Raw genomic sequence first — 20,549 nt, 5'->3', positions numbered from 1 at the left:
TTAAATTGCAAGTTCAAGTTTGCACAGCTCACACTCTCCACCTTATAAAAAACTAAAAATAGTTTTCTAGATAATTTTCAGTGTCCAAATAGATGGGACAACCAGAGCCTAGAAGTGTTACTTCACCTTGCCAAGGGTTCAGCTGATATTAGCAAACATATCAACCAGAGCAGCACTTGCTGTGGTGTTCCTATCTCAGCCAATAGTGTTTTCACTATACCATATTCTGGCTGTCCTTCACAGTGGAAATAATCTATTGCTTGAGGGGGTAGTTTTAGGAACTCACTAACATAGCACATCTCCCAGTCTATATCCCCCAACCTTTACAATATAAAGAGACTCACAAAAATATATATACTACATTTTGGTAGATATTTTATTTACAGTTTTTAACAGAACCAAACATGAAATTATTGTACTATACATTTGATCCACAAGAAAATGAATTAGGTTAACTATGTTGTTGTATTGCACTTGTAAAAAAACATGCCAATAAACCATAAGAAATGTTGAACTGATGACATGCATGATACAAAACAGTATTTTTTAAATGGTAAATTATTTCAATTTTTGAAAATTTTGTTTAATTTGTTGAAATGGGAGCAAAATCTGACAAAACTTCTTGTACCACGAATGGATATCAAGTTCAAAGGTTGCAAGACGACCAACAGTGACGGTACATTGTACAGGGTTGGAAATTAATTTGGGAGTTTACCAAAAATTGATTGCATGAAATAAAGACATATCATAGATGCAGATCAAGTGGAAAATGGAAGCATAAACAAAATCGATTTACAGGAAGTTCTCTGCATGAAACTGTTAAGTTCCTTTGTTATGCAGAAAAAAAGGTAAACTAAACTGAGACCAATACAGTCAATTGTTGAACCTTACAAGTTTGAACAGAACTCATGGCCTTATTTGCACCACACATACCAAATGAAAGGCACAGTGGATGGTGTTTTTTCTGAAATCTAGGTTCCACGTCAAAGATGTGAAAAATTTGTGAAGAGCATACCAAGGATGGCAGATTAGAGAAATCTTGATTATTCATAAATTATCTTTGAGTATCGGCCGGTTTTCATATTGCAAAAGGGTAAATGATTACAATATTATGACATATTATAGAAAATTTCATCTTCATCCCAGCACTGTATAGACATTGTCAGATACAAATTAGTGCACTATCCTTACAGGAAAATTGTTTGGTTATTTGTTGTGAAATAGTGCAATGACAAAAATTTGAGCTTCTCCCTCCAAGGATTCAGAATCTTGAAACCCTGCCCAAATTGGTCACCAAATTAAAAATTTGTCAAACATTTAGCTGATTATTGATTAATATTTAAAACAAGTAAATGATGAAATTCTCAGCAAGCAATCAGAATGATAGAATGGGAAGCTTGTCACTTCCACAATCAGTGTGCAGTAACTTCACAACTGTGCGTACTACATAAATCCTTCGGTCAGCATCAACCAGCATGCTACCAACCAATTGGTTTTTCAGTGAACTTAAATATTCTGCTCGTCTTATTCAATTTGTAATGCCAAAGACTACTTAACTCATTTCAAACCAGTAATGATTTCTATTCATTCAAAACAGTGAATGAGGACATGCCACTCGTTTCCTCAGAATGAAAGCAATATGCCTGTATTTTGAAGCAGGCAACTTCAATTCAGAGAACAGTCTGCAGTTTTCAAGCCCAGTGCATCCATCAATGACAAATTCAAAACTTCTGAGTCTGTTAATTGAGTGGTTTGTAGCAGGATGTCTGTTAGACAACAATCAACAAAGACGAACCATAATTCCTCAAATAGTATTGAAAAATAAATCTTTCGCCAAGAGGAGATATTTTCAATGTCATGCGTGCCGTAAAATTCTGAGTACTTCACTAATTTGGTATTTTTCAAACACTTGCATTCAAAGAGTGCGTGCCACTGGAGGAATTAAAATTGAATTTGCAATGATACTGTAGGAAAATGTGCATTTTCAGGCAAGACTTAAACAGTGGAAAGGCAGCATCTCCCCTGTACTGTTTTACACTCAGGGATTACAAGTGCAGGCTACACATCTGTTGTAATTGCAAACCATTCACACGAAATTGTAAGATGAGGAATAATATTTACAAAAAACAATGTGTTTTGCCAATTTACATTGCTTTTAAGCCCATTTGGGGGTACAAGAGAGATCTTCATGGAAATATCCAAAAATTATTCAGGATACAAAAAAAAAATTTCGCCACTGAGTTAATACAGCAAAACTTATCTGATTAGTTTTGTTTAAAATATTGTCTGGTCATATTTGACACATACCAAATGCAAAAGAAAAAAATGTAAGTTTAGTCAAGACTTAGGTGACCATGAACTTCAAACATAAATTCATAGTTTGACAATTTATACATTCTGGGGAAATGTAACAGAATCAAGCATACATGTAAATACCAACTTTCTTTCCCGAGAGTTTCCATTTCAAAATCAGCTCAACAAATCTTTCAGTTACCATCTCATAGGGTTATATTAAAGGTATACAGTCACCTGTAATCTAAATATGCCCATATATGGTCAAGGGGCGTTCCTTGGTAATCAAAATGCCCATGTGAGGGTGCTGTTTTTAAAAAGGGGCCACCCGCTTAAAATCTGTGATTGGTTAGATTTTCTCTTTCCATGGTAACTGTGGGAAAATTGGAACCGGTGACAGTATACCTTTAATACCCAACCATTATCTGTTAACACACAATCCAACTCAAATCACTTGCTACAACGGCCACGTGAACTTTTGTTGATATACTTCTGACTGACAACAATGCACAACATAGAACTGGCCTCACTTCCAGTATGGCCTTACATCATTACAAAAGAAATCACGTATGAGTGTTGTGGCGTGTTGTTCCCCCCTCCCCCCTCCCCCCCCCCAAAAAAAAACAAAAAAACATGCAAACAAAACTTAGACGCTAATAACACCTTGTACAACAGCAGATCTCTTGAAAAGAAGCTGTAGATGCTACCCTTCAGGCTTCTGGCCCGAAAAAACAGTCCGTACTGGGTAGGAAAAATGTGCGGTACCAAACCATAAGTTTTCATAAATTACATATATTACAAAAAAAAGCAGAGTATAACTTTTATCTGGTCTCTCTAGGCAGGGAATCCGAGAAAACACAGAAATGTTTATGTGGTTTTTTTTGCATTCAGAGTTTCTCCAGGTTTTTCACCACTGATGAAACATCCTTGTTGCTTTCCTCTTCCGTAGCACGGTTCAAATCAAACGTCTGCTTCTTGGGAGTTTCAGGAGTTGCGGATATTTGAGCTGCTAGGTCGGCAAATTTGGAAATGTAATCCACGCTGTTTTCATTCATCATGTATTGTAATGTTGTGTCCACCTGGCAACGAGAGTGTCAGCAGTTAGCGTTGATTCATAGTGCCTATCTTTCAGGAGAATGCTTAATTTTTTTTTTCTGCAGAGTATGCATTAGAAGTTTCCCAGTTGTCAATTTTGAAAAAATGGCAGCGTAGCAAAAGTCACCCAAAACCAATGCATACAGTAGCCTTCAGCCCTCATGAGTCTGTCCACACCAAAGTACACTTAATGTTTCACAAAATTTTAATATTGGAAGATTTGAATGGTGAAGCCACGACCAAAATATATTTTTTTGTTCACTCCATCATCTGATGGACAAGACACCCATTTACAGAATGAGGTACCCATAACCAACTGTCCAATTGAGCTATGAGGCCTAGAGTGTCTGGGCTGCAGTTTTTAACTCCGCATCCATTGACAGTGAGTCCACTATGCTAACCATCTATCCAATAGGCCATGATGCCTCCTCTAAAATTACTACAAAGCATAGCTTTTTGGTTAGCATCCTTTTTTGGGCGAATTAAGCAAAGTCTGTCAATTCACTAATCCAAGACACGGCTGGAAATCCAAAACCGCTAAAAGCATGCATCTAATTCATAAGTGTTTTACAGTAGTACAAACGGAATGAGAATAAGATGAAACAAACTTACATCAGCTGCATGTTTGGCCATCAGAGAATCCCTGGAGCATTCACTTAGACCCAGCGGTGGCAGCTGTAGGCCATTGCTACTACTATTACTGCTGGACTGATTGCTACGATCTTTCTTCTCAGGAGACTCGATACCAGCTAGAATGCTACTGAAGGAGATATCATCTCTCTGAAGATAAAAAGAGAGAAAGATGGATGATAAGAGGTAGCTGTAATCAGAGGGAAGTGACCAGTTTATTTCTCCTGACCTACAGCCTGGTTAATGCTTTGGTCTGTTCAATGGAGGTCACAAAAGACAACCTGTTTATCCTGAATTCCCTGTGAACAGGTCCGCAATCACATTGATAACAATGGGTTTGGGCTAAACCATGGCGGTGAAATTAGGTTGTGAGCTACATTTTTACATTTTGAATACAATTGGCAGAAACACACATTTTAAACCCACGGCTAGAGTTATATAAGAAGTGCTTGGAGAACCGCCATACCTTTTGTCAATGGTAGCATATTTATGTATAAAATGAGTGACTTTAGAGAAAGGAACGATAATTGTCATCTATGTAGGAGTTTGCTGTCTCTACAAAGCAAGCAGTCTCTATCTAAATAAATCATTTATCACTGAAAAAATTTTATTCTCTCCAAAGTCTTATGCCTTACCTCTCCATTCAGCCACTGATGTTCTGGTGCTGTCAGTAACTTGAAGGGTGATGTAGAGGGGCTGATTGGAGACGTTCCCGCCCTGTCCTTGGGAGACGGAGGCGTGGTCAAGAACATGTGACCGGCAGTTGTATGGGGTGTGCTGACAGTGGTTGAGATCTGTCCATCAAAGCCTGGCAGGGACACAAAAAAGAAAAAGTTTATATCACTGGCAAACTCAGGCATGCATGAAAGAAACAGACAGACTTCAGCTGCACATCAGACGTTTGTACATAGCAACATATGATCCATTTCATGCTGATATGGTGATTTCAAACTGCAGCACTGTCACGTTAACACTGCCACATTGGTACCATTGTCCTGCCTAAGTACACATTTTTTATTTCAGATTAGATAATCATACTTCAGAGAGTGGCACTACTGATCACGTGAGCTGTTCACATGATACGTATCAGTAGATTTGTTCACTGCATAGAAATATTAATTATTTTAATATTTACATGATACAGTCCTCAGTCTTCTTCAATGAAGCTGTCACAATATACCTGTTACATTATTTCATTGCACAGTTGTACTCTACGCTGAGTTTTATCAGTTTCTACAAGTGTCTTGTTTCATTGATATACACTGTACATGGAGCTGTGCAACAATTAACATAGATGCAAGACCATCCATACATAGTGTTTTGCAGAGATTGGACAACGTACTACAAGTGTGTGATTAGAGAGCTTATCTTTGTTTGTCAGCGTTTGTCAGCACTGGTTGACAAAGTGAAAAACTAGTTCAATAGCTACATGTAATGAATCTTTGTACCATATACCAGCTGACTGCTTTCAAAAAACAAAAACACAGAATGATTTCTATTGTGGATTTACTTAATGTTATAACTTAATATTCAAAACTTTACACTTTCAAGTGTGAAAGAAAATGTTCAGCGATTAAAAGCCAGTTAAAGGAAAGTTCTCCACTTACTGTGTATACCACTGGAACTGATAGCCATATCGATCAGTGACTCGGTGGCATCCACTTCACTATTCGTGGTTGTCAGCATTCCGCCGTCAGGTGCTGGGAGGGAAATATCCAACAGGGATGAAATATTGGGTGGAGATACGAGAAGTGGATTGGTGGCGTCGGAAACTGTTGATGCCGTTGATGTGTTGATGGTCAGTACAGAAGATAGAGGCATGGACTTGGTGGGACTCCCGCTGGAAACGATAGTGTTTGTGTTCATGGTGGCATTTGCGGGAGATGATGACATGAATGCCTTGTCTGGCGAAACCTGGAAATATTTCAGAAAGTTGTGATTTTGACAAGTCAATGTACACACCGTAGTATAAATTAAAATGCTTGCAGTGAAGTATTCAAATGCATTGAAGTATCATTGTAAATATACATGTAGGTAGAGAATGATATGTTTAAGATTGCAGGCAACCACTTTTTTCTAAAAACATTCCTAAAAGTTGGTACAAAATCTGTGGCTCAGAATAGCGTATATGAAATTAATATCATGAGTTGCACTCAATATGTGAAATTTTCCTCATTGCCACTGTACACAAATTTTTCAACAAAACTTAACATAATTACAGACAAAAAATCAAAGGAAATCAGTCAAGAACTTTGTTCTGACCAGAAAGTTTGCTCTCTTTGTGTTGAGACAAGTTCACACACAAGGTGGTGTCCATCTTTACCTGAATGTTGGTAAGAGTCGCTCCCGGCTGTACAGCGCCACCTTGTTCTGTCAGCATAGCTCCTGCATGTGTCACGTTTCTTGTATTCTGACTGACATTGCCAGGAATTCCCATCACAGATGACCCTGGCACAGGACTGCCACCATTAGAAATCGCGACTTGACTGCCCACAGGCGGTGACCCTTGACCTGGCACACCGGCTAGCTTGGCTGCTATGGCAACAGTATTGGCTGGAAACAGGGACACGAAACAGAGATTTAGAATGTGAATAGGGAATGATCAAAGCAGTTCGGAAAATTTTGATTAAAAGGACAGGCAAACTCTATTCCACTCTCTTAAAAGTGTGACTTGTTGATTTTTAGGGCTAAAAATGTTGGAACAACAGTCTCAAACTTTTGAAATTATAAATAAGATGGGAAATATTTGAATGAAAGGGCTATGAGGAAAGACATCCTGTGACGAGACATCCAGCTGCAGAAATCATTGGGATTTCATGTCCATTACAGTGAGGTTTTGGAACTTTCACCAAGGATGACAATTACTGTATGAGGAAACTTGCCCTGTTGTGAAGCTAACACACACATTAATTATGCAATATAAATTGCATTCCCCATGGTAAAACAGCAAAAGATAGAGCAGGGTACGGTACCTGGATTAATGGTGGTGGTTGTCAGTGTGGTGTTGCAGGCAGTGGTAGGCACAATGGATCGAAGGTTGGAGCACAGAGGTGAGGATGATGACGAGGTGGACCCCATGGTGGATGCAGCATCCAGTTGGCTTGGCAACACCGGCGTGAACGAACCAGTACCGGCACTTGATGAGTTTGGCACAATGGAAAGTGACATCATGTGGCGGGTAGGTACTTGACTGCTGGGTCTGGGTAACAGCATTCTCTGTGGATGTATCAACACAAATCATCTTAAAATTCACTGTTTATTTCAATGCAGACTTACACAAATCAGAATCCATGTTGGATTTACTACATGGCTCATAATAGCGTATAAAAAGCTGCATCATAAGTTGCTATCATTTGAACTTATTTAGAATCATTGCCAATGTGTATTAAGACAAAATGAAATTCTCCCGCCATTGTTTACAAGACTGGAATACGTATAGATGATTAAATTGAAGGAATAAACTACATTTCATTGTATGTATTTTCAATGTTACACAAAACTGCGTAACATCACACATATTTCTCCTCGATGAAACACAAGACATTTTACTGTACCTGGACAACCAGTGGCTTTCTTCCTCTGGTTCTCTTCCTGTTTGGTTGTTTCTGTGAAGATGGCAAAATCGAGAGACGATGAAGATCAGTCTGTCCATCACTACAACCTTTTGACGATAAATATTGTCCGAAGAACTACCATAACAATTTATGTCACCAAATATTGGCACAGAAATCACTTTTACCATGAACAACTCTCCACTAGTCATGTATCAGGTATCTTTGTGATGTTTTTGCAATGTACATCAGCTGTGTAATAAACTGTTGGGGAAGGGTTGTTTTCAAACTGTGGCTCAGTATAGCGTATATGAAAAGCAAATCATTGGTTGCATTCATTGAAGAAACAGTCATCATTGCCGTCAGTTTGTGTCACCCAATACATCTATTCTACTATACATCTTGGACCTACAGATTGGATAGATAAAGGCAGTGTTTGATATTGACCAATTTATTTCACAGAAATGAAAGCTATCAGCCAAGCTTGTATGTAAAAAGCTAATTAACTGTAACACTGCCTCTTCCCAAAAGACAAGACTTTGTGAGCTCTGGCAGCAAGAATACTTTTTGCCTCAGCCTGATAATACATATACTAGTAATATATACAGGAGCTTAACTTTGGTTAAATCTTTCATATGCATTAATTGCACAGATTTCTTTCATGCAGCACTCCCTATCAAACAACAATACAACAAGCTGATTTTAAAACCATACTATATGGTACAATAAAATCATAAAATGCTGTACAATCATGGCACTGACTGACATGATGAAAAAGTACTGCTTTGAACCCGACACCTTTGTCAACACCATTATTTTAAATATCCATGCATTTCCATGGTTGAGCACCGTACTGTAAAAGATACCGTACACACTTACATTGACTGCCTATGCTTGATAGTGAGCACCGTACTGTAAAAGATACCGTACACACTTACATTGATTGTCTGAAGCTGAGCCATGAATGCCTTCTCCTGCATGGTTGGTGATATCTTCTTCAGAGCCGGCACCATTGTTGGTCTGACAAACAGTCCCTTGTCCTTATCCACATTGCGTAATGCCACACTGTTGGCTGTCCGGCCGTCTACGACTATCGTGGCCGTGTTTGCCGGCATCTGTGTCTGTGCCTTGGACCCTGTTGCCTTGGCAGCTTGCACTTTCAGTGCTGTTTTGGAGGTCTCCTTGGGACTCTTGCTGTTGCCGGTGTTTTTGGCACTGCCAGTGTTGGACTTGGACGGTGTGGTTGCTGTCAGTCCAGATGATGAGGATCTGGAAGGAGAGGTGCTGGAACCAGCACTCTGGCAAAAGAAATTGATCCAAGGGAATTAATTTCATATGGATGATATTTCCATATACAGAGCGACAAAGAATGAAGACTTGTTTGCATCTTCATATACATGTAAAAAGTAGCGTCACACACCAAGCTCCTCTTTGCTGTGCTGGAGTGGGAACACCCCCTACATTATGGAGAGATTAGAAATGTATCAAATACCCAATTTTATAAAACCATGATAGGTATTATTTAACTTGCTTGCTTGTGACTGAATAATTCTGACAGGGGTACATTGTTCATGAGAGAAAAAGATTAAAAGATCGTGGAGAAAAAGATTAGAAGAAAATGCACATGCACACACACCACAACAGACACAAACACAGAAAGACACAGACAGACAGACAGACAGACAGACATACAAACACACACACACACTGAACAAACCTGTTTGGGTTTGGTGATGTCAATCAATTCTGTATTTGCGAGTTGGATCAACCGTCCCAGTGTTTTGACAGCACTGTCATTATTGTCTTTCTCCTCAGCTGCTACAGCTTTGTCCTTCTCCTGAGCAGGAACTGTTTTCTCTTTTTCTGGTGTCTTGACAACACTGTCCTCCTCTGTTGTCGTAGCACCACTGGCAACCTGAACTGGAGCACCCCCATCTCTTGGTTTGCTTTCAGACTCATCCGAAGACTCGGGTTTTGGGTCTTCCTTCTTCCAGTCGTATTCAAATTTGATTTTTTCTGGCATGCCAAGCTATGTTTGTTAATGTACAGGGAAGCAGAAATGTAAAAAGATACATTAGTAAATTCAATATAGTACTGTCAGTACTGCCACACACTCAGCAATGTGAGGCAGTATAACCCTATTTTCAATAGCAAAGTCACACCATCATCTGTGGGGACACAAGGGTAAATCTGTTCAGAGACAATTATCATCTTGGTGATTCTGAAGACAATTGAAAATTCTGTACCTTCACAAGTGATGAGACAGAAACAGTGCAGGCTGGCTCAGCTTTGAGCCTTTGGACCCTGTTTACAATTCAGGTCCAACTTTGCAATCAGCAAGCCATAGGCATATACCAAATTTGGTGGTAAAGGGGTGAAAAAACCCACCTACCACCCACTTTGTGAATTCAGCAACGATAATCAACAATGGTATGTAGCAGACACAAGAATGAATGCAAGATAACAAGCACACATGATAGATCACATACCATGACATAGAGTTCTGTAAAGGTAACCTTCTCACAGTTCTTCACCGTGATACCTTGTCTCAGATTATCCTCAAAGCTGAGTTCTGTAGATTTTGTCTCGCTATCCGCCATCTCACCCACAGCAGCGCCCTCTTCACAGTTTTCAGAAGACCCCTTGTTTCCATTTGCGCAAGCGTTTGCATCGCTGTCATTGTTCATTTTTGCAGCAGTGCCGGTCATGGCAGCATCACTTGCTGTGGCAGACGCTGCATTGTTCTGAACCAATGTCCCATCGCAGTGTGCATCGGCTTGTTTTCCAGCTGGGTCACAATTCACCGAACAGTTCTTCCTTCTGTGGTTGGACACATCCGCTTTATCCATTTTGTTGGCAGTGTGAACACAGCTGTCTTTGTTAACTTTTTCCTTTCCCTTGGCACTGGAACTTGCAATATTCCCGCCCCTTGATTTCCTGCAGTTTTCACAAAGTTTCTCACTTCCGGCACCAACCCCTTTGCCGTCAGTCCCGGCATCCTTAGTGTTCCCCTTTGCACTGTTTGAGGCAGCTTTCCCACCTCTGGCATTTTGAGTTCTATTCTTGCCAGCATTCCGGGGACTACCGGATAGCCCAGCCCCCTTCCCACACTTGCTGCAATCACTGTTCCCAAATGAAAAAGGAGTTTTTGAGTTGCTATGTAAATATCTCCCCTTCAGCTGACTCAGAGTTACAATTTCCACGTTTTCCGGGGTCTTCACACAGAGGAGAGCTCCGGGTTCATCAGTGAGGAATGGTCTCAAAGACCTCAGCTGGAACACACATTTTGTTAAGGATCATAGAGACAATGAAATTATATTGACATGGACCAGATGACTGCATCATAGAAAGGTTTAAAAGTACATGACATTTTTTTGCACAAGATTTACAAGGTTTTTCAATATCTATGTTTTTGGGCAGGACTGAACAATACAGGGACAATGTAAGGCTGTAGTAAAATTCAACACTATCCCAGGCAGTATGTTTTATTGATTCACTGTTAACGCTTATCCTGCCAGGCAGTATCATTTTCAAATCTGCCAGGTCAATAAAAATGGCACTGAACCAAACATATACATGCATTTTCACCAACTTGGCATGGCATATTACAGCATATTTCATCAGTAAAACTCATGTTTACAGTATCTGTGTTTTCAGGGGCCTTGAAATGTTCAAGTATTTGTTAAAATGCACCATGTGGGACATTTTATGCTTAACTGGTTCTAACCAACTTGACCTGATGATGAAATATGAACTTGGTAGGATAAGGGTTAAAGGAACATTCAGACAAGCACTTATTTATACCAAAGCAAGGACATAGCCCTGTGTTCTTCAAGTGTGCGCAAGTTCTAACAGGCAGGCAGTCTTGAGACAAAGGACATAGTACATCGACAGAGTTGAAGACTCTCTGAGAGTCACAAACACTGATAAAAGTACATGGATAACACCTTCTGAACGATACCCGTTCCACAGGGTTGATAAACAACTACTACATTAATAATCAAAGTTGCATACTATCTTGTGATGAACGCATAATAGCCTTTAACCAGACATAAAAGCTATGCAGCATCACAATATATGCAGACTGGAGTTCCACATGCACACAGTACCTAGATTGAGAGATTGATGATGATCAGTCTGCCCATCACTACAACCTTTTGACAATAAATGTTGTCAGAAGATACCATAACATTTAGTATCACCAAAGATTGACACGAAAACAGCACAGTTATTACTTTAACCATGAACAACTCTCCACTAGTCATGTATCAGGTATCTTTGTGATGGTTTTGCAATGTACATCAGCTGTGCAATAAACCGTTGGGGAAGGGTTGTTTTCAGACTGTGGCTCAGTATAGCGTATATGAAAAGCAAATCATTGGTTGCATTCATTAAAAAAAACAGTCATCATTGCCATCAGTTTGTTTCACCCAATACATCCATTTTATCTGCTGTGTGCTGTGTCACCTAATACATCCATATCTGCTGTGTGCTGTGTCACCCAATACATCCATATCTGCTGTGTGCTGTGTCACCCAATACATCCATATCTGCTGTCACCCAATAAATCTATACCTGCTGTGTGCTGTGTCACCTAATACATCCATATCTGCTGTGTGCTGTGTCACCCAATACATCCATGATATCTGCTGTGTGCTGTGTCACCTAATACATCCATATCTGCTGTGTGCTGTGTCACCCAATACATCCATGATATCTGCTGTGTCACCCAATAAATCTATGATATCTGCTGTGTGCATGCAATATTATCACTCTGATCTTTGGATTAACTTTTTCATTTCACTTCTTTAACATATAGATTGGACAGGCGAAGGCAGTGTTTGATATTGACCAATTTATTTCACAGAAATTGAAAGCTATGAGTATTACTGATAGACAAAGGATACAAGTTTCAGTCTGCTTGGCGTCCACTTCTCTTGGAGAAAACTGATTAAACTGCCAACCTCTCTTTTCAATGGAGCTGTGATCCTGATATGGATGCAAAGTGAGAAAGTAAATAAACTAAAATGAAAAAAAAATATTCACAGAACAGGGCACCCTACAATTGTTCAAACAAGTGCTACGTGATGGATATTTGCTAAGTGTTCTCATGACAATCATTATGAAAATCTGCACAGCTTTTTATCAGACTGCATGACAAAACATGACTTATTGTTGACATTAGTGATTGATGTATGCCTAGAGTGGATATATTGACTTTGGTCAGGATAACTATTTTTACATGGCCTCATGGTTTCTATTTTTGTTTCTTTAGCCGTTTTTTTTGTATTCCAGACTGTCCTGAACACATACATTCACAACACAGGACTGACGGTTTCAGATTAACAATAAATTAACATTTTGACATTGATATATTCAGCGAGCAGAACATATTCTGAGAATAATTACATGTACTAAACTACCCAACTGACCTATACTTATGGGGAAATATTAAACTTAGCCACTTCGACCAATTTTTTTCCAGACTCCTAATTTGCATATTCATATTTATGTTGCAATATTTGTCATGCTAATACATTTCAAAGATCATGCCTTGTATTGTAACCCGTGTTTTCACTAAGAATTGAGTACATTGGTAATTGGTGTGGGAACCCTAGTAAGTATTTCCCTTGTCCCCTAACAGGATGACATTAGCATAACAGGGGAAGCCCAGTAAAATTTTCTAGTCTTAACAAAAATACTGATCACAAGGTTTCATAACATTTGTTGAACCAAGTGAAGACAGGACTGACTGTAGACATCTTGGCTTGTTTGCATACCTGATTCTTGGATTCTGAGCCATGCTCTGTATGGTTGCCCATGCTGCATTGGTGTGCGGCTGCAATTCAACGACAATTTTGGCCGGCAATTTGATTGGTTCATCTTCTTCAGTACCTTGAAAAACACAAGACAAATAAATGTAGATCTTTATGCATAACTCCTCACAATATAATTGAATAGCGTGTTCACTACACTGTAATGAATGCTTCTTCTCATAAACACATATGCAATATCTACAGTAAGTTTAAAAAAGTATACATCACATTAAAATCTATTTGCATATGTTTTACAAACACTTTATCCCATTTTGATAATTTGCGTGTTCCACTTTGTGTACTACCTAATCAACAGACTACTTTCTGGTAAAACGGGTTAGAGAAGGACACACAGACCGTAAAATGATCTATAAAAACTTGAAATATTAAAAAATTTGAAGGAGTTCACTTACCCTCTGTACAATTCAGTCGTTTCAGAGATTTACAGACTGGAGTTTTAACACGTAAATTTTTCCCTTTGTGGCGTACAATTGTCCTCCTGTCAAATAGTGTAGGAGAACAGTATTAAGCATACTAGCACGTAAATTGTTGATCAAGAATTTTGTTTTTTAAGAGCATAAATCAGAATTGCAAACTGAAACAATTATAAATGATACAGTGACAGTTGTGGGAGCAGCTTTTCCGATGCACTGAATCATGGTGTTCTGAGTATGAATAAAGATTCTGCTCTTTTGAAACTCTTCACAAGTATTTATGAGCATAATAAAATGACAAATTCAAACTGCTCTTTACTCAGTGTCTTTGGTAAGGGTGGTAACCAGGTAAAATTTACCAAGGGTTCCCCAGTTATGTCACCAAGGTTCCCCTTGGTATACTGTATCAATGCAACACTATTCCTGGACAACAGAAAAGGTTCCAGGCTTCTGAAACCATATACCTACGTTGCTATACCTTAGCTAAATACACTGTCACTGTGTTCGACTTAGTTCAGTAGGGGGTTGACAGCTGCACTGGACTATAAACAGGCAGCATTAAATTTTATGATTAGTCTCTGTCCCAGGTCTCAGGTCACATGTCACCTATTTATACTTGCCGAAGCAGGACAATCATACTTGAGTATTCTCATCACATTTCATGACAACATCTCCTTCACTGGTTCTGGATCAGTGCTTACCCCTTTGTGGCTAACTCATTCAACTTCTGCCCTATCTTGTCATTGAGACCCCCTCCTGCCTTCTTCCTTAGTTCTCCGTAGTTCACCAAGCCGTACAACTCTTGAGATGTTTTCTTCATGTCTGTAACAGAAGATGACAGAGAAGAAAAAGCCGAGTTAGCGTCAAGGAAAAGACAGTCCCCATGGGTATTTCAGAAAGGGCTATCCCCGATCAACCGTTTTAGGAGGCAGTTCATTCATATGTTGATCTGCAAATAACAGAGAGGACTTACAGAACCATGAGATATACAGATCTCCACAGATTCGGGGATTGATAACTAAACACCAGCTATGATTTGCAGCTACATAGAGCATTCTCAGCCATGATCCTAATGTTGCATTCATTATCGTGGTTATTTGCTCCTGGTAGGTCAAGTTCAATTGATATTAGATGTACAGCCGAGGGAAGTATAAAATGGAATGGCATTCTCATAAGCCACCAAATGTCAAACACTGATCAGAACTATGTCGTCTAGCTCAAGATATTTTGCGTTATTTGTGCCAACAGGGGAATTTTCAGTCATATCTTTTCGTTGTCGTAGTAGACATGTGCTGTAAAATTATTTGCTATGAGAGAGAAATCCTGTGCATTACATGAACTTTGAGGGCAGGCTTGACCACATATTGTTTGTAGGGAATGGGGAATACACGCATGTCTGCCTCAAAAATAGAGAATTATATCTATACCAGACTTCATGGTGAAATTTGCCAGTACTGGCATAGGATCAGTTACAGTAACTACACGTATTTCTGTTCACATTACCACCATACTGTCTTACCTTCATTGGGTGTGATGTATTTTGATATTTTGTGCCAAGTCCTGTAGTATAAATGGCGAACCTGCAAGTAAAATTTAAAATTAATATTATTTTTCCTTTTTGATAATTTATGACTGTTATTTCACCTAGCATTCGAAAACTAGTGCTCTAATATGAACAAAGTTTACCCTAAAATACAATAGGTAACCAGCAGCAGAAATGCAGCCCTATATGTATGCAAGTTCTTCATATTATGAAACAGGCCACATCTTTCTTGCCACATATTCTCATAAATTCAATATACCACAGTATATCTAGTTTAAAGAGAAGCATAATAATAACTGTCGAACCTATCAAGCTACCAAAGCTTTCTTAAAGAATTGCCCATCTCAGATTTGCCTTTATTTTGGGGTGTTTGTGCGTATGTGTGTGTGTGTGTGTGAATGTGTATTCCCTGAAGATCTCTGACAATTGTGATCAATGGACCAAAGCATATGGTAAGGACAAATGCAAAATACTTACAAACACCTATGGCAACTGATAAAGGGCCAGGCAAGGCCACAGGTAGTTTTTTTTACTCTCAGCATGCACATCGTCAAATGCTGATACTATACCAATCCTTCATTCAAGAACATGAAGGTATCGGCTGTACTTACACAAAGGACTGGCTGACCTGAGCTGATTTGTGGCCAGAAATGCCGCTCACAGAAACTCTGTTATCTTTCTCACAGTAACAAACTGATACAATCACTCTGTGATGGCATATGTCATGATTCTCATGCAAATATGTATACACAGAGTGTGAACCCCCTGGCAAGGTCATACAGGTCAACCACCTTGCCAATGACAAGTTCTGATCAGCGTCTAGTTGCTGAAGCTTTGAACTTGGACCAATGTTTTTCAGTTTAATAGAAATTTATAATTGGTTCATAGGGAAAACGTTTATGGAGGTAGTTATATCTAAATTTGTCAACCATTTCATAATTGGCTTCTAAAGGAATTTAACAGATCTGTAATTTGAACCAAAACTGAGGGCACCATTCAGACTATTTCTTTGACCCCCGGCCAGTCTTCATAGATGTAATGGGCTGAGAAATTTCATGAGACACAAGCATTTTGGCTCCATTATACTCTCAATAAAAACATCAAAAAAGGTGCATAGAAAATATGGCAAGAGCTTCACACCATCCCCACCCAACCCAATTCAAATTACACCTTAGCAATCTCAAGAACAATTACTTTTTATGACACCTGGTGAAATCATGTGGTTTACAACTGATGATTTTTTACACTGTCCGAGAAAAAAAAAGACATATATAACAAGAGTGTCTGTTCAAGTTCGTTTTTACACATACGAAGGAAAGAACTTAGATGAAGGGATGGTTGCTGCAACATCTAGCTAAGCTTTTGTCTCTAACTCGCTACACCTTAATAACCAAAAGTAAAATTCTCATATTACTCCTGTCATCAGTAGGAACACTGACTGAACTGGCAATGCTTTACATGCTGCTTGTAGATACACTTACAAAGTGTTATCGGAGGAGTGGTTTGATCCAGTGAAATTCTTGGAGGGTGTGAAAAGCCCTAATACACTTCCATCATTATGCGGATGAATTATATAATAAGCTACAACACATCACACTATTCATTAAATTATCACTTCACTAGCTTATACAAGAACTCCTTTTTACCTTGGTTCAATTAAATATGCCATGTCAGTCAGAAAATTTCAACAGGTTAATTTGATATTGAGTATGCTCTGAATAAAATGTAGAAAGACATTTGTGAATGATGCTGCAGTAGTGTTCAAGAGTGAAGTGTGCAGTAGATATCTGCTCACCTGGTCTTTGTTTTTGATCAAATGGTGAGGGTCACCTCTCTTCTTGTGCCGAGCTTCCATGTACTTCTGGATGGCTTCAAAATCTTTACCATGCTGATTTCACAAAGCAAAAAAGAGCGACGTGATTTTATTCCTATCTGAAAAGGGCACACTACTTCACTTGGCAGGTTGGCATTCCAAAGCTAATTTGATATCCCTGGCTGAATGACAGCACTGAAGACAGACTGACTGGATCACATTGAGTAAAATCAAAATTGAAAGAGGACTCATATATTGCAATCATAATAAGGTCATTATTTGTTGCCTGAGTTATAAAAGACGTGACTATCATCACACATACACAGCCAGGATAAAGAGAGTAACAGCAGAAATTTATGGATGCATTCTAGCCTGATATTCTACCAACTGCAGAAAAATTGTGAACATTTCAAAGACATCAACCCTGTGAAGGATACTGACAATGAGGAGAAACAGTCACACACTTTTATCATGATAAATTCACAAAAAATACAATATGCAAGAAATCAGCCACACATTGCGGAATGATATTTTACAAGGTATTTTATGAGTTCATCTGCCATGCACAGATGATGTACAAGGAAGAGTGCCAAGTCTTCACATACCTCAAAGAGTGCTTCAAAAAAATAATTTTTGTCTTGAACAGTCCAGGCCTCCCATCGCTTCTTCACTGCTTGTGGTTCAGCTTTAACTGGTTTTTCTGAAAGAACACAACACAGGACCACCATTCGGCATTAATATGCACTGACAGATCTGAACAAACCAAGACGTAATAACAACATGACAGAAAAATCATACAGCGGGGGGGGGGGGGGGGGGGGGGGGGGGGAGACACAAATCTACACAAAAAATCAGAACAACTACACTAGATAATAATCTGCAATCTGATACTGCATCAGGAGTATCTTACATCATGCTACAAAAATAAATGTAAAGATTTATCACGCAGAGGAATTACATTAAGTTGCAAAAACATATCCAACATCCAATTAATACATGTATGCTGAATAAATATCTATCATCATAAGAAAGTGCAATACTGTTATACCTGACAGTGTGAAACTGCAAAATTGAGTGCACCCGTCACAGAATCAAACTACATGCATATGCCAGTAGTAGTATGAGTTGTCTGGTTATGTTAACTGACCATAATTAACAAATTATAAAATTAAGAATTGTCATTTATTCATTAACCTCATCTTGCTACAGTTATAAAGGAATGGTGCAGTTCCTTAAATATATGGCAGTTACATTTACTCGACATTTTTTCTTCACGTATTTTTTGTGCAGGTCGTGGCCATCTTGAAATGCTTCACATGGAACGCCCCTTCACAAATCCTTCGCCCGATAGATCTTATTCTTACTTCAAATGTTATTTTTCCATTTTATTCTATAAGGTGCTAATGTTACCTGGCTCTTTAGGTTGAGCTGGTGGAGGGCTTTGGTCTTTCTTATACCGCTTATGAGGTCTGACACTCGATCGCAAGACTGGGTGTTTGTATTGTGGTATGTTCTCTTCTCTCTCTTTTGTTGTCTCACCAGCACCTCGTTTGCGTTTGGTTTCAACTTCGGGCACCCCATTTTCCGTGGACACGCCGCTGCAGGCTGACTTGTTATCCCGGTTTTCTGCTGCTGGCTCCGAAACTGCAGTTGTCATCCTTAAATTGAGAAAAAATAAGCTATTTAGTGTACTGTAATGCCGCGACTAAAATCTAATAATTTTCGATGGCATTTTTTCAAGATGGCTGCCATCGTTATTAACATCTCGTTCGCAGATTTTGCCAACAATTTTCGATCAATGAAACACAGAATCGTCAAATGCAGCCTACGGGGTAACTATTATTACGAATCGGTTCCAATTTAGTATGAAAATGCCATGTAAGCTGGGTAAATTCTGCAGAAAAGACCTTAAAAGCGGTTCTCGCGATCGCGACCCGAAAACGACCTCGAGCGTAACTGTTTCACTCGAAAACAATTTCCACGTCAACATACCCATCCTGGCTCCCGTTCGTCAATGCAGTGCACGCCGAAGACTTCTTGCGTTTTACCATTTGCGAACTGTGAGATGGTGTTGACACCACATTGTCATATTAATGTAAAATTTACAGAAAAATATGGCAAGCGGGAGATCCCGCTGCATGTAAGGTTGGCTGGAAACTGATAGAGCTGGCACGCGCGGTTTCCCATTTATTATCCTTTCTTTGCTTGATCCGCTATCACAGCTTGTTGGCCGATGGTTTACCTTAAAGAACTCCAAACATTTATTGAGGAATCGCACTTAATGGGCCAATACACACTGAATATAGCATAATGCATATCTTGTTGTAGTTATAAATCTTAAAATGTAGGACTTCGATATAAAGCGAGAACCTGAAAATATAACAACCCGCCAGCCATAGGTTGACACGCTGCAGGAGGAAGCTCCTACATTTCGCAGACGTGCGCAGCTATGTTACGACAATTTCGGCCATGTGAAACTTGAGTGTATGAGTATTACAACAGTAAAACAAAATTACATTTGAAGACTGGATAATATAATTTACTTTAGGGCATTAGCACCATGTCGCAGGTAAACAATTAATGTCACCATGCTACGATTTGCTTGAACTTGTATCAAATTTGTACCAAAATATATGACATAACATACCTATCAACACGACATGGCCTGGTCATATTTTAACAGCAGTCGTGGTTTCATAAGAACAGTTTTCCTTCTGCACAGATAAAATTAACGTAAAGGAGTGCCGGGATCGATTAATACTGAAATCGATAATGCCTATATTTTTAACTTTGAAACATATCAACAGCATAAAAGGCAAAGGAAGCTATTCTTGGTGTATTGTGTGTGGCATGAGCCAAGGAGTTGTGGCATGCGTTAGGATTTCAATTTACAAGGTCCTTCCATTTAACATTTTCCGGACCAGTCAATGAAAGAAACTAAAAATCATTAATGTTGAACAGATACATACCTTACACTCTTGAACAGTAGTATTCCATTTATGTGTTAAAGCGTCAATTTCCGGGGAAACTCCTCGATATTGTGATGTAAACAAATTCATACACACAACTTTGGCGCGAATTCGTCGCCGGGATCACCCTTTCTTGATTGGGTAACTTTTAATCACGTGGGGGTGATTCCCAAGATGGAGTATTGTGGGAAAGATTTCAGACTGGGCAGTTATTTTCTCAAAGAACGTCATCGACCGAATGATCATTGCCTACACAACATTTTACAGTCTATTCTTAACAGAAAATAAAGCATTTCCCTCAGTTTTAGTTGCTTTTTTTGGCAGGTCAACACCGGCATGATTAACGTTGTGTTACTACCAAAGTATTCGATTGGCTACGCTGTTAGGTGTCTAAATACAGGTAAAT

At 39.0% G+C, this 20,549-nt stretch overlaps 1 protein-coding gene and 1 non-coding gene across 5 annotated transcripts; both read right to left on the bottom strand.

Moving 5' to 3' along the window:
- Positions 1-353: 353 nt before the first annotated feature.
- On the bottom strand, positions 354-20,272 carry LOC139131633 (protein cramped-like). 4 transcript variants are annotated; one of them, XM_070697773.1, is made up of 20 exons: positions 20,144-20,224; positions 19,822-19,888; positions 18,585-18,832; positions 17,780-17,874; positions 17,157-17,249; positions 15,338-15,398; positions 14,520-14,640; positions 13,798-13,883; positions 13,349-13,463; positions 12,476-12,557; positions 10,058-10,840; positions 9,286-9,597; positions 8,507-8,866; positions 7,572-7,622; positions 6,990-7,233; positions 6,341-6,570; positions 5,625-5,931; positions 4,653-4,825; positions 4,000-4,167; positions 354-3,371 (listed from the first exon to the last, which is right to left on the bottom strand). In XM_070697773.1, the coding sequence occupies exons 2-20, from the start codon at positions 19,845-19,847 to the stop codon at positions 3,180-3,182; spliced, it is 3,747 nt and encodes a 1,248-aa protein (XP_070553874.1). In that variant the 5' UTR covers positions 19,848-19,888; positions 20,144-20,224; the 3' UTR covers positions 354-3,179. The 4 variants fall into 4 exon arrangements, with proteins under 4 accessions (XP_070553874.1, XP_070553876.1, XP_070553873.1 ...); XM_070697775.1 differs by lacking the exon at positions 19,822-19,888 and having other exon boundaries at positions 20,144-20,272; XM_070697772.1 differs by lacking the exons at positions 19,822-19,888; positions 20,144-20,224 and adding an exon at positions 19,167-19,349.
- On the bottom strand, positions 6,125-6,198 carry LOC139132332 (small nucleolar RNA U54). Its single transcript, XR_011552265.1, has one exon. It is a non-coding gene; the product is annotated as a small nucleolar RNA U54 (small nucleolar RNA).
- Positions 20,273-20,549: the final 277 nt, after the last annotated feature.

This window comes from Ptychodera flava, chromosome 4 (genome assembly GCF_041260155.1).
Source record: "Ptychodera flava strain L36383 chromosome 4, AS_Pfla_20210202, whole genome shotgun sequence".
NCBI classification, from domain to species: domain Eukaryota; kingdom Metazoa; phylum Hemichordata; class Enteropneusta; family Ptychoderidae; genus Ptychodera; species Ptychodera flava.
The sequence above is the reverse complement of the archived record's forward strand: the minus strand, read 5'-3'. Positions and strand labels throughout refer to the sequence as shown.